Source organism: Anabrus simplex, chromosome 6, assembly GCF_040414725.1.
Source record: "Anabrus simplex isolate iqAnaSimp1 chromosome 6, ASM4041472v1, whole genome shotgun sequence".
In the NCBI taxonomy this organism is placed as follows: Eukaryota; Metazoa; Arthropoda; class Insecta; order Orthoptera; family Tettigoniidae; genus Anabrus; species Anabrus simplex.
In genome coordinates this window covers 74,870,476-74,886,396 of record NC_090270.1, presented here as the reverse complement: position 1 = coordinate 74,886,396, position 15,921 = coordinate 74,870,476, and the positions used below count along the sequence as shown (strand labels likewise).

Sequence of the window (15,921 nt, the reverse complement as noted above, 5' to 3'; positions counted from 1 at the left end):
ATGTGCAACATCATTTTGTTCACGAGGTTCTTTCATCTGGGGACATTCATCTCGAATACTTGCCAACTGAGAAGATGGCTGCAGACATATTAACCAAGGGACTATTCAAGGATAAGCACTGGAAGTGCATAGAATGTCTGGGTGTCAGAAGACTGAATCGTAGAAGCTGGTGTACACCTTCGAGGGGGGGGATTGAGAATTCATATGACTCTGGCTGGGCCAGCATCAAGTAGAGCCACCTACACACTACGGTTTCTTTTTCCATTCTGACACATCACGATTATAATCTCCATGTCTATTGTTTCCACTATATCCATCTGTGATTTACTCAGCTTTTTTTTTTTTCAATCAGTCTTTACTGATCTGCATTTAGGACAGTTGCCTAGGTGGCAGATTCTCTATTTGTTATTTTCCTAGCCTTTTTCTAAAGGACTGCAAAGAAATTGGAAATTTATTGAACATCTTTCCCCTTCCTATAAATGATTCCCCAATTTGTCCTCTTAAATTCTAACTTTATCTTCATATTGTGATCTTTCCACTTTTAAAGACACCACTCAAAATTGTTCATCTACCTATGTCATTCCACGCCATTTCTCCACTGACAGTTCAGAACATACCACTTACTTGAGCAGCTTGTCTCCTTTCTCCCAAGTCTGCCCAGCCCAAACTTTGCTACATTTTTGTAACACTACTCTTTTGTCGGAAATCACCCAGAACAAATCGAGCTGACTTTTTCTGTTCTTGAATCAAGTAATCCTGGTGAGGGTTCCATACACTGGAACCATACTCCAGTTGGGGTCTGACCAGAGACTTATATCCCTTTCAGACTGAGTACGCACAATTGTGCGGGTTCATATTTTAGTTATCCCTGGCCGTATTTGATTTTTTTTCGGCGCTAGACTGGACTGCAGTGATTGTGCGGGACTCGTGGCGTATATTTCAATTGCTTTTAGTATGCTCTTGACCGCCAGGGCGAAGGAAAAAGAGTTTAAAAAGCACAGTTGATCGGCGAGATGACGGGAAGCAGTAGTGCCAAAATTAAGTATTTATTTATTCCATGTATATTAATCTAGAAGCTTTACTGAATACCGGAATATATTCAATGAAGTGTGTACATTGGTTAGTGAACGTAAATTTTGCAGATACATCATCGTATGTGATACAATGAGGTTTTGAATTTTGATACGCACAATTGTGTGGGTCCTGCTTTTCGGATGTTAGCTTTTATTTTGTAAAATAAACTATCAATATGTGTACTGAGGAGCATTTTAGTAAGTTTTTGACATACAAACAAAAATTCACACCTCCAGTTTTCTTTCAGGTCTGAAAGGGATATGCCTTCTCCTTTACATCGTTACTACAAACCCTAAATACCCTCATGGCCATGTGCAGAGATCTGTACTTTTTATTTTCAATACCATTTATGTGATTACCCCAATGAAGATCATTCCTTATATTAACACCTAAGTACTTACAATGATCCAAAGGGAACTCTCACTCCATCAATGCATTAATTAAAACTGAGAGGATTTTTCCTATTTGTGAAACTCACAACCTGACTTTTAACCCTGTTTATCATCATACTATTGCTTACTATCCATCTGACAACATTATCAAGGTCATTTTGCAGTTCCTCACAATCTTGTAATTTATTTATTACTCTTCACAGATTAACATCATCCAAAAAAAGCCTTATCTCTGATTCCTCTTCTTTACTCTTTACTTTATATATTGTTACGGCCTCTCTACTACATCAAGACTTTTTCTTCTTACAGTCTGCCATCCATCGCATTCTAATGCTGCCATATTCACACCATCTACTTGCTCACTCAGCTGTTCATTAACTGGCCTGTTCCACTCCACTGCTGCTGTTCCGCTGTGACGTCACGCTACGTATTTTTCTTTGAGTAACTTCTGCACTCACTTCACCACCTATATAAGGGTGCTATTACTTCGTTTTGCCGGTCTGATATAGAGTGAAATAATTCCTGAGTGGAGAGAGCAGAATATTTCGCAGGTGGCTGGTCCGTTGCGATGTTTTAAATTTTTATTCTGAGAAAAGCTGCATTGAAAATCTTCATACAAACTGGGTGAGCAAATGTTATAACTTTTTCATCTTTCGTGTTTCCATCAAGACTTGAAGACTGAACTATTGAATATTCCATGCCCTTCTGGCTCTCATTCTAACAGAGTCCTTCAGACTGATATCTTTATTAATCTTTAACTTTACATGGTGAACTACATCTGGAAAAATGTTAGAAGTGTTGCCACATCCTGAACTTTTCTTGAGGCCGGAGCGGTCGCTCACACTATTAACTGATAGGGTTTAAGCAGCCTGGAAAAATCCCCCCCTCCTTTTTTCCTTCCCTTCTCAGCCTGTCTCCTTTCTTTTCTTTCCACGGTATTAACTCGTATATTTCTGTCTTGTAACATGCTCTAACTCTTTATTATACTTACTCCTTTTTGGGGTTGATATTTGATTGTAAGTGTGGCCTTTAATCACTATTGTCAAATTGGATCAATAACCCCCCCCCCCCCTTCTTTCTTAATCAGTGTCATTTTCAAAAAATTTATATATTTAAAAAAATATACTAATTGTGATTCTCTCCCGATTACGGGACTTAGTGTTGTTAGTAAGAATTTTTAATCAAGTTCTGCCTTGATCGTATTCTATTGTAAAAATGGCCGAGCCCTTATTAATATCTGTGTGATTCCTATTCTTGGTTTGTTGCACTCTGCCTGTTCTAGTCATTTATGGTTGAAATATAACTTACTTGAATTGATTCCCTTTTCTTTAATTCTTGTTTGTTGTGTGCTCCCTCCCCTCAAGTTCTCTCTCTCTCTTTTTTTTTTCTTTTTTTTTGACTTTGCACTTACCACAGACGGCCCTCTTGGTCGGCCCGCTGAAGCTCCACTGACTCTGCCGATTGATAAATGTCATGTCTAACACATTCGTTTTTGTATTGCCGTAACCTGATGAGATTTATGGTTTTGGGTATCTGACATATGCCCTTCCGTGGTCTGACAAGTTCCCACCAGCGAAATGATATCTGCCTGCCTTAGGTGCTGAGTAGCTCGAAATATATGCTGTTTGATGATCCTTTGTGCTGTGGGTCGATCATTTTTCATTACCTGTGCTGTGATTTACATTGTTTTCGTCATTCCTATAAATATATCATTTATAGATACCACATACTATTTCTTTTCGCCACAAATGGTAGCAGGCAATCTTTTGTACTAATTATATGCACTGTTCTTTTTTCACTTGTAGATATGGCATGTTTTTCTGACAATTTTCCTCTGGGTGAAAGCTCCAATTCTTCACCACTTCCTTCATATCATAATTTGTCCTTGCCCAACCCTCCCGTCGGGGACTTGATTTCTTTCTCTCCTTCTTCTAGTTCATCAATGCATTCTCCTTTAACTGATCCATTCAATGATGACACAAAACCTCCTCCAGTATTTTCTCAACACGCAATGTCGCCGTCTCCACTACCCCATTTTTCTTCTTCCCCTCACCTTACCTCTGTTGACAGTGCACTTAATGTTCAGATAGTTAAGCAATCATTGCTTCTTGTACCTCAGTTACAGGCTACTGATCCTTGCAGCTTGACCATTTGGCTTTTCTCTGTTAGAAAATTTTTAAATATTACACTAGCTTCCTTTCCTCAATTAATCGGTCTATTGCCGGCTAAAACTACTGGTTTCTTTTCAAAATTTTGGCTCGATAATATGTCTAATTTCTCTTCATGGTTTCACTTACGGACTATAATACACAATTATTTTTTGGCATATGAGATTCGTTATAAACTAAGTACTGAGTTTATCCGTAGCCACCAACTACCCACCGAACCTACACATGACTACCTTGATTCTATTACCACCTATAGTGATGTATTGCTTATAATACTTCTGAATTAATTTCAATTGTCCAATTCTATGTTGCTCCTTCCTTTCATCAGCTCCTTGATGCACTTAACCCCCTACTATCATGCTTCAATTATATAACTTGGCTCAGTCTCATGTCATCAATTCTTTAGGAGACCTCTCATATTATTCATCTATTCCCCCACCTGGTATCGTACCCCCTCCCCCACCTACTTCACTAGCTTCGCTTTCCGTCTCCCCTTCTCCATCAACAAATCGTACAGTTTCCACTGTAAAGGTCAGGGACACATTTCTAAGTATTGCACTGCCTCACTTTCGGGAAACGCCTTCCACCCGCGTCGTTAGGCAGTTGTCGTGTTATTGGGGAAAACCTGCCTTCATCTACCGTTTCTGCTGCTCAAAATGCTCCTCAATTTTCTTCCAGTATAAATAATGCTTCCTTTCTTCCTCGTATTTCTCATGTTGATAACTGTGAATAATTTGCCATCGATTGCTCTTTTAGATTCGGGTGCGGCTGTATCTCTTATTAGTTTATCATTTTTTGAATCATTAAAAGCCAATTTTCCTCATTTGCAGTATGTTCCATTTTCCCAGCAATGTATTTCTGCATCTAATCAACCCCTTCATGTCCTTGGAACTATTTCTTTAAACATTAAAATGCAATATTTTTCCTGGCCTTTTACCTTTCTTGTGGTTGAAAATGTATCATCTCCTCTCATTTTAGGTTTTGATTTTTTTCTCATATTGGTCTCATTATTGATTCAGTTAACTCCCAGGTTTCTTTTCACTTTTCATCTAAATCTATTCCCTTGATAAACCTGGTTGATTATTCTTTTACCCATCAGTCTACTTCTCTCACAATTAATTCCCTTTATTCTGATGAGGTACAGACTCTGCTCAATGAATTTTCTGATGTGATCACCCCCAACTGAGGTACTGTTAAGAACTTCACTGCTCATATCGATCTGACTGACACTACTCCGGTTCGTTCTTCTCCATATTTTCTCAGCCCTCCTAGGATGAAAATTCTTAACCAGTTAATTGATAAGATGCTTTGTGATGGCACTATTGTTCCCTCATCCTCCAATTATGCTTCTCCTGCCTTCATTGTGAATAAACCTGATGGATCTTTAGATTCATTGTTGATTATAGAAAATTGAACTCTCGTATATTGTATGATGCCTGTCTGATGTCCAAAGTACAATCTGCTTTTCAACATTTTTCTAATTCTCATTTTTTTTACTATTTTTGATCTTAATTGAGCTTACAATCAGATTCCTCTTGATGACATTAGCTCTCGCTACACTGCGTTTATTACGCCTAATGGCTTATATCAGTTCAAAAAAGTTCCTTTTGGTTTAAATATTGGCTCCCAGATCATGAAGCATTTTGTTGATTCTTTATTTTCCGATATTAAGTACAAATATTTATTTCCTTTTATTGACGATATCCTTGTTCATTCTCCTGATTTTGAATCTTCTAATGCATGTCCGTGAAGTTCTTACACATCTTCGTTCAGTTGGTTTAACTGTTAACCCTTCCAAGGTTCTTGTAGCTCAAACATCTATCAAATTTCTTGGCCATATCCTAAGTTCACAGGGTGTCACTGTTGATCCTGACCACGTCTCTGCCATTCACAAAATTCACCCTCCTCAGAATTTGGAACAGTTGCGGTCCTTTTTATGTATGGTTGGCTTTTATGCCAAATACATTCCTAATTTCTCTCAAATTTCGGAACCTTTAAATCTCCTTAAAAAGAAAAGGCATTAAATTTCACTGGGCTGCTTCTCAACAAACTGCTTTTGATACCTTAAAATCTAAACTCTCTCACGCCCCTCTCCTGCAAATTCCAGATTTTTCCTTGCCCTTTGAACTTTCAACTGATGCCTCTGATGTTGCTCTTGGTGCTGTATTACAATGAACTTGTAATGGCCAAACCTTACCTATCGCCTATTTCAGCCGTCTTCTATCTCCTGTTGAACGAAAATATTCTGTATACGAAAGAGAAGCTCTGGGCTTCTTCTGGCTATTGAACATTTTGCTGAGTACTTGGACCATCGGGAATTTGTAGCAAATACTGACAATCAAGCTTTATCCTGGTTGCTTCATAATGCTCCTAAAATAGGTCGTACTGGTTGTTGGCTCCTCTGTTTATCTCGCCTTACATTTTCGCTCAAGTTAGTATCGGGCTTTCACAATTCAGTTGCTGATGCTTTATCCTGCCTTTTTGAAGACAATCAATCCCCATGAACCTGAAATTGATTATTTGCCTGTTAATGCTATTACTTATATTTCGTCCCTTACCAACTCTTCCTTTTCAGTCTTGTGTAAACCATCAGAAACAAGATCCGTATTGCCAACAGCTGATTCATGACCTTTCTCTTCCAAATTACTCTGGTCCTTTTTGTTTGCAGAATCATCTTCTCGTCTTTGAACCTACTCCACGTGCCACTTCTCGCCTCGTTCTCCCTTCAAATTTACGTCCTATGATCTTTCAGTATTTTCATGGTTCCCCTGTTGGGGGCCACTTTGGAATGGCTAAACCTTATGCTCGTCTTGCTTCTTTATTTTTTTTAGCCACAGATTAGAAAAGACGTATATTCTTGGGCCCGTTTATGTGATTCTTGTCAGAAACATAAGCCCCTCAACCACCAACCCTATGGTACCTATGCAGCTTCTACTGCTACTTATCTCGCTGAGAAATTCTATATTGACATTGTTGGCCCATTAGTTAAATCTTCAAAATCAAATGCATATATATTCACCTCGCTTGACGGTTTTTCAAAATTTCTTATTGTTCGTCCGTTACACAATATTTCTTCCCAAATAATTATTAATTTATTATGTAATCAAATTTGTCCTATTATTGGTCTTCCTAAAGTATTAGTTTCTGATAATGCCTCTATCTTTACTTCCAAAGCCTTTTACAATTTTTGTTTCTCTCACGGTATCAAGAAATATTTTACCCTCACCATATCATCCTCAGGCTAATATTTTAGAACGTTACCATCAAAATCTCAAAACCTTTCTTTCTATTTTTCATTCTACTGACCATAAATCTTGGGATTCTGAACTTCCCCATTTTTTTTGTCATTAAATGCTACTATTAACTCTTCTACTTCTTATACCCCTGTTAAATTGTTTCTTGGCAGAGAGTTACACACACACCTCTCTTTATCTTGGAATTTATCCTCATTATTGGATACCCCCTCCCATCTTCTTACTGATACTCAACTGAATCACGCCCTTCAACATCTCCTTCAGGCCAGAGATCTTCATTGCAAAGCCTGTAATTCCCAAGTCCATACTCCATCTTTTCAACTTTCTGATCTTGTATTATTAAAGAATCACCCCATTAGTTATACTTCTCAAAATTTATCTGCAAAGCTCTCCCCCCGGTGGACTGGCCCTTTTCATATCCTCTCCTTTCCCTCTCCGACTACCGCCCTCCTGTAATCCCTCAACACTCCTACTGATGTTAAAAAGGCTCATTTTTCTCAAAAAAAAAAAAAATTTTCTCTTTCCTTTCCTGGTGGTCAGGGATAAGGCTTTTTTCCAGGCTAACTTTGTTGTTCCCTTTTGTTATATTATCTTCTTCCATTTGTCCATCTTTGAAATATTTTTTTTACTTGTGTTTTTCTTCTTTTCCTTTTGCTCACTCAGTTCTGCTCTCTCCACTCACCGTCGCCCCATGTCTGACTCTCCCATATAATAATTATTGGGGGTTTCTTATCCCATTTCTGTTTTCTAATATGGGAAATTTTACTATTAAATCAAATATATTGCTCTAAGCATCTATGTTTATTGCATCTGTTCATTTACATATCAAGGCCACTCCTTTTTTTTATTCATGTATATATGTATACTTTTGTAATTCCCTTTTTTCAATCCGGATCATTTTTCTCCTCATTATTCCCTACCCTTTTCCCCCTTTTTTCTCTCCACCCCATCCCATCCTTTTTCCCTTTCTCCTTTTTTCTACTTCGCTGCTTATGCCTGTTTGGTTTTTCCTTTCTGTTTCTGCTGCATCGTTCTACGAGCTCCTGCCTAGGCACCTCGCTCGGACAACATGACAATTTCTTCTCATCCTTTGGATCATCGTCATCATCCCCCCATCCTTCAGAATCGCCAAGTGGTGGGAATATGTTACAACCTGTCTACTACATCAAGATTTTTTCTTCTTACCGCCTGCCATCCGTCGCATTCTACTGCTGCCATATTCACACCATCTCCTTGCTCACTCAGCTGTTCACTAACTGGCCTGTTCCACTCCACTGCTGCTGCTCCGCTGTGACGTCACGCAACGTATTTTTCTTCGTGTTACTTCTGCACTCACTTCACCACCTATATAGGTGTGCTATTACTTCGTTTCGCCGGTCTGACATCGAGTGAAATAATTCCTGAGTGGAGAGAACAGAATATTTCGCAGGCGGCTGGTCCGTTGCGATGTTTCAAATTTTTATTCTGAGAAAAGCTGCATTGAAAATCTTCATACAGACTGGGTGAGCAAATGTTATAACTTTTTCATCTTTCGTGTTTCCATCAAGACTTGAAGACTGAACTATTGATTATTCTATGCCCTTCTGGCTTTCATTCTAACAGAGTCCTTCAGACTGATTTCTTTATTAATCTTTAACTTTACATGGTGAACTACATCTGGAAAAATGTTAGAAGTGTTGCCACATCCTGAACTTTTCTTGAGGCTGGAGCAGTCGCTCACACAACTAACTGATAGGGTTTAAGCAGCCTGGTAAAATCTACCCCTCTCCCCCCCCTCCCCCCCCCCTTTCCTTCCCTTCTCAGCCTGTCTCCTTTCTTTTCTTTCCACGGTATTAACTCGTATATTTCTGTCTTGTAACGTGCTCTAACTCTTTATTCTACTAACCCCTTTTTGGGTTTGATATTTGATTGTAAGTGTGGCCTTTAATCACTATTGTCAAATTGGATTAATACCCCCCTTGCTTTCTTAATCAGTGTTGTTTTCAAAAAATATACTAATTGTGATTCTCTCCCGATTATGGGACTTTGTGTTGTTCGTAAGAATTTTTAATCAAGATCTGTCTTGATCCCATTCTATTAATATCTGTGTGATTCCTATTCTTGGTTTGTTGCACTCTGCCTGTTCTAGTCATTTATGGTTGAAATATAACTTACTTGAATTGATTCCCTTTTCTTTAATTCTTGTTTGTTGTGTGCTCCCTCCCCTCTATTCTTCTTTTTTTTTTTACTTTGCACTTACCACGGACGGCCCTCTTGGTTGGCCCGCTGAAGCTCCACTGACTCTGCCGATTGATAAATGTCATGTCTAACACATTAGTTTTTGTGTTGCCGTAACCTGACGAGATTTATGGTTTTGGGTATCTGACATATGCCCTTCCGTGGTCTGACAAGTTCCCACCAGCGAAATGATATCTGCCTGCCTTAGGTGCTGAGTAGCTCAAAATATATACTGTTTGATGATCCTTTGTGCTGTGGGTCGATCACTTTTCATTACCTGTGTTGTGATTTACATCGTTTTCGTCATTCCTATAAATATATCATTTATAGATACCACATACTATTTCTTTTTGCCACAATATCTAATTCCTTGAGGAATTCCCCTCGTAATTATTAGAGGGTCAGATAAAGCTTTGTCTACTCTAATTCTCCAAGATCTATTTTCTACAAATATAGCCACCCATTCAGTCACTCTTTTGTCTAGTCCAATTGCACTCAGTTTTGTCAGTAGTCCCCCATGATCTACCCTATTAAAATGCCTTAGATAGGTCGATCGCGATACAGTCCATTTGACCTCCTGAATCCAAGATATCTGTTATATCTTGCTGGAAACCTTCAAGTTGAGCTTCAGTGGAAAAACCTTTCCTAAACCTGTACTGCCTCCTATTGAACTAATTATTAATTTTGCAAATATGCCTAATATAATCGGAAAGAATTTTCCCAAGCTTACATGCAATGCATGTGAAACTGACTGGCCTGTAATTTTCAGCTTTATGTCTACCACTCTTTCCTTTATGCACAGGGGCTATTATAGCAACTCTCTATTCATTTGGTATAGCTCCTTCATGCATACAATAATCAAATAAGTACTTCAGATATGGTACTATATCCCAACCTATTGTCTTTAGTATATCCCCAAAAATTTTATCAATTCCAGCTGCTTTTTTAGATTTCAACTTTTGTATTCTTTTTTGTAAATGTTGTTGTTGTAATACCTCTGCTGAAGAGGCAGATTGAAGCTTCTGAAATGTACTTGTAAAGAAAAATGTTCCAAATACCTTTCAAGCTGCTGTTTTGTGAGTAATCATAATCTATTGGATCACTAACATTTGTAGGAAGACGGCATCTTAAGAAGAAGAAATAAAGGGTGTTACAGTTCTTCGGACACACTATGCGACATGGGATAGACAGCTTGGAAAAACTTATTATCCTTGGAAATGTTCCCAGGAAGTGAGATTGTAGATGATTCCTACTTGACAGTCAAACATTATCAAAAAAGTAGCTGGGTTGAACATCTTTGGTATAGCATGTCTGGCCGAGGACTGCAAGAGATGTAGTGTTGAACAATAGCCTATCGAAGGTCACAATCCTCAGAACTGAGGGAATGATGAGAGTGAGAGATTCACCTTTGTCTTATTACCTCTTCTCTTTCTCTGTATTTGTCTGGCTTTCCTTTTATCCTAAACTAACTAATGTACCCATGCTTCGCTATGGAATTCTACATTGTATACAGAATTCTAGGTTAGGTAGTGTACACCTTGTGAGCAAGATTGTATTAAATTGCATAGCTCTTAACACTGAACCCTACCCGCGTCCAGGTGAGACACAGCTATCACTCTGGCTAGTCAGATGTAGTCCCAGGGTATCCACAAGCAAGAAAAATGTTTAATTTTTCTATAAGTCAGGTTTTACGTGAATTCCAAGAAAGACACAACGACCATACGCGATATCATCCGATGAACGTCTTCACCTTACCGCATAGATTCGCAAACTCATCTTCTACCATAATTTCATAACGCAACTCACTCAAAAATTACCTTACATACTAAGTCAGTCTAGTATCTATCACTATAAATTATCACTCATTGAATTATGAAAATAATCAAGAAACATATTTATTAAACTAATGAATTATTGAAAGAAATGAGAATGAATAACTTCATGAACTCCATAATTATTGTCTCAAAAATAAATAAATATTATTCCATAGAAATTAAAGTTTAATTTAGCGCTAGCTTATTTTTAAACTATCATGATATTATGAATCCAATATTTGTGAAATGAAGTCAAAATATCTCCAATTATCCTTGAAAAAATTAAGTTAATCATTCATGTGCATTAATATAACATAATTACATCATCATTACGAAAGATTCAGGATTCCTCCACACAATTTACATGTTTTACAATGTTAAAATCTGAATTCGTTAGCGTTGAATATCATCTGATGAAAAACATTATGACGACTGACTTGCTAAGGTTTTCTACCCTAATGCCACTTAAAATTACGGCTCCTATTATAATATCTCTTCATTTAAAATTCTAACTTAAAATATAAAACAATACTCAATATATAAAGTAACCTATCTCCCTCTTCTACCTGTATAATTCTTAATTCATTGTATCACTGCTCAATATGCGTTCAGCCGTTAAGCTTATCTCACATATACTACGTGTGCAAGAAATTCACCAAGTATCTGCGGTGTGACATCTTGGTATTATGCTTATACGTCAGCTACATATGCCATCTTGCCTACCTCACATTCTATATTTCTGAGAATACGACACGAAACACATATATCTATCTATTAATAGCTGTAATTACATCCATATCATCTTCAATTCTCAACTATATACGTATTTTAACCATCCATACCTTATTATAAGTTACTTCTGCGGCGTATTCCTTTTCAGTATTTGCATCGTCTAACTGCATCAATTCCATGCATATTTAATGTCTATTCATCACATATATGTCTCATTAACTATCGCAACGCGCAATATTATACTTAAATCATCTCAATAAGCTCCATATTATCATTTATAACCTTCAATTAATACCTTCTTAACTTCCTCAACTTCATTGACCAATTCACTATAAAATGCAATGCATAACCTTAAAATATCTTACCGTATATGTACTTTAAACAATAATATCCGGCAAGGAATAACTTGATTCTAAATATCATTTCTCAATACGCGACCCACACATGACGTAATCTAAGATTGGATGGATTTACGAAACTCATAGATATTATTCATCATTTTACACTCTTTGAAATCAGCTGTTATATTACTTTCCTTCTTAACCGTATTCTCATTTACCTTGTTGAATCACTTGTTAATACGTAACCATACTCCACGAGATATCCTTTAGTTCTACATTGAGTAATATATCATTAGTATCTTAAATATAATGCACTTCATTTCACTGTTTTCACTTGCACACTTAATTAGCTCATGCTTAGGCTATTCTATTCCACCACATATACCGCAAAAACACATGAATTAAGAATTATATTACTTAATATAAACACTTAGCTCGTCTTTCGTCATCTCGGGCCTCAGTTGCTTCTCTTCCGTTCGTCACATGGCTGGTATTCTGGCCATGGTTCGATGACTGGCTGGGTTCCTCATCTTAGGTTGATCTGGCTGGGCGACATCCTTATCTCATCTCGGGTAGTTTTAACTACTCGGATGATATCTCCCTCCAGGTCGGTCCATCTGGGTGTTTAGCAGACCATCATCTTCTTTGAAAAATTGCCGACAAGATCAAATATGTCTGAGAAGTACATATTCATTTTAGATTTTAACTAAAGTAATATTTCTTCTAAGCTATTTTTTTTTCAGTCTTCTTTCGATAAATAATTGTCCAATTCTTTAAGTTCCAATTCTTCAGAATTTAAATTATTTAATTTCGGAAATATTATTTCTTTTACGACTTCTCTTTTCATGCAGTAATTCAATGCTATTCCTATGCTATTCCTCTTCCAGTTTCTGTTTTCGTAGTTTAACAGATCTTGTACTTCGGGACAATCATTACACGTATTTGGATGAATTTTTGTAATTCTCAGTGTATTTTATATCCTCCACCTTATTTTTATATATTGTTTCGCTGTCTTCTTCAATATTATCGAAGCTTTTCCTCGGTATTTCTATTAGAATCTTGGTAATCTCCTTATTTCCACAGAGCGATGTCAGTCCACTTCTTATTCTCTCGGGTTAATTTTTTCAAGTGATTTCTTTTTCTCAATAATCTCTTCTATTTTACTTGTTTTTTTTTTTTTGAAACACTCTACTTGACTTTTCTCTGTTCTGCACCACTTTCGTAATATAGTAGTTTTGAGTAAGTCATGGCCTGCTATTGTGTTTAAATGTTAAGACTTTGTTATGTACTCTTTTTAGCTTGAGTGGTCTATACCTTCGGCATGCGCCATTTTGGAAAACGTCCATAAATGCAATGGGCATAACGTTATCCTAGAAACGCGATAGGGAAGTCACCAAACGTCTTTTCTCATATGAAGACTGGATAAGGGAATTTTTATTGTAATGGTAGGCCCGCTTGCCTACCATCAGTCACAATCAGGTTGGGAAGTTTTCATTATAATGGCAGACACTCTCTCTCCATCAGCTTTTTTATATCCTCAGAAAGACTGTCTGAGTGGTTTTCCCAACTGAAATGAACATAGGTCATTACAATGACGTCAGTAGGAATGGTGCGATTAAAAGCAATGCTTTCATATGAAATATTATATTAAATGAAAAACCACTCATTTATCACTTTTAACGAACAGTACTACACTGCTGATCTAACAGTCTAAAGTTCCAGAGCTGAAATAACCAAGTCGCAGACAGCTGTGATCCGTGAACATTCTTCGTCTTTTTGGCGAATAGTGAAGAGTCCCAGGGCAAAAACTATGCCCTTTTACTAATCTGTTTCCTAGGAGTATTCGATGAGCCGGAAAATCTCAATTCACTACAATGGCGGCGGAAAAATCTATCTAACTTGGGGGCAAATTTTTCCTCCAAGCCAGAGGAGAAACTCCCTATTCACTGCTAATTTGGAATAAAATGCATGTATAATTTAATAAAAGTGAAGATGAAAAAGCTTTTCTTAAAGAACGGCTCTTTCAGGGTTGAATTTTGAGTTATTTATTGAATGCGGTGCTATAATTTGGAATAGGCCTAAATTGTAATTCTAGACGAGGTCATGCTACTACTACTACTACTAAGTGAGCCTCTGCCTTAAGTGGGCACACTGCTCATTCAAAACAGCGCATCAGAGTAGGGATCGAATAGCTGGAATACTAGAATGAACCATGTGTTACGTACCAGCAGTATCAGAAAATGTATGAATCAGAGAAATGGCATGCTAAAGAAGAAAGTTTCCTAACTCCCCAGTTATTTCCCGCCAATATTCAGTCAGGCTGTTATACTCTGTCAAGTACGCAATAGTAATGCTATCTATTGGAGTTGAGTGGCAGCACATCACAACAAACAATGGTCAATGTTATGTTATTGTTGATCAGTGTTATGCACTTTTGATATTGTAGGCCTTCACATTTAGTTTTCTTCCGACTCTGAAATACCACTCTTATCATAGTTGCTATGGTAAAACTGAATAAAACATACATGATCGGAAATTGTATTCTCTATAACTTTTGTTATGTAGTACTTTTTGATAGAACCACTAACATAGGTATTTAAAAATTTAATTTTAGGTGCCTTCCCCTAAAATACAATTTCATCCATGGTAAATAAAAGTGTTTAAAGCTTAGACTGTAGTATTTTATTCCCCCACTCTATATACCGATTTTCATTAAATTATGTTAACCCACTTTGTAGTGGCTCGGCGTTGATATGGACTTAGCAATAAAAATGCAAATTCATTAATTTCTGTGTTAAAGCCGGTATGGTAAAAATGTATAAGATATAAATGATCAGAAATTTAATTCTATATAACTTTAGTTATGTATTATTTATTGATAAGACCACTAATAATATTAATATTTGAGAATTCAATTTTAGGTCTTCCCCTAAACTACCATTTCACTCAGCGTGAATAAAATTATTTATAGCCTAGATTGTAGTGGTTCATCCCCCGACTTTACATACCGATTTTCATTAAATTATCTTCAGCCGTTTTCTCGTGATGCGTGTACAGACAGACAGACAGACAGACAGACAGACAGACAGACAGACAGACAGACAGACAGACAGACAGACAGACAGACAGACAGACAGACAGAATTAGAGAAAAGAAAAAAGTGCGTTTCCTTGTTACTGTGGACATGACCGATACATAAATACCATTCTTTTCAAATTCTGAGCAATGTACAGACAAAACTCTTATTTTATATATATAGATAGATATCCCTAATCAAGACTGAAGATCTGCTGAGGTGACATGCAAATGTGAGGCACTGACAAGCTCATCACAGGCTGCAAAGAAATAGATGTAGAAAACTGGGGTTAAAGTGAAGGTTACCTTGTAATTTTGTCTTGTAAATGTTCTTTTTATGTAAATATTCATGCTAGCAATTTTGTTCATATTTTTTATAATAAAATAAATTACAATAAGCACAATAAATTATGATATTTTTGTTTTGATTCTTACTTGAATCTTCCTGAGTTTTGTTGTTGTCATAGATTGCAGTAATTCTTCAAGAAATTCTTGAGTCTTAGCTCCTTCCTTTCTGGTAACAACTGTTATCTGCAACTGAGCAGGAAAATTTCTCTTGCCAACAGATGGCTGAAACAGAAACATTGCACTTTGAATAAGAAAAGGAATGAAATATAACAGATAGGAAAGAATATATAACTAATCTTTGTACCTTTAAAGGTGGTAAGGAATGGTAAAGATCCACTATATTATAACAGAGAAGTAAAGAGACTAAGAAGGAGGTGCAGGTTAGAAAGAAATAGAGTTAGAAATGGCAATGGAAGTAAGGAGAAATTGAAGGAACTTACTAGGAAATTGAATCTAGCAAAGAAGTCAGCTAATGATAACATGATGGAAAGCATAATTGGTGATCA

The 15,921-nt window shown here is 36.9% G+C and overlaps 1 protein-coding gene across 1 annotated transcript in view; it reads right to left on the bottom strand.

The window, feature by feature from the left end:
* LOC136875874 (meiosis 1 arrest protein) overlaps positions 1–15,921 on the bottom strand; it is a 147,754-nt gene that overhangs the window by 97,403 nt on the left and 34,430 nt on the right. The window contains exon 4 of the mRNA XM_067149496.2: positions 15,503–15,637. Within this exon, the coding sequence (XP_067005597.2) occupies positions 15,503–15,637 (135 nt within the window). The remainder of the gene's footprint in view (positions 1–15,502; positions 15,638–15,921) is intronic.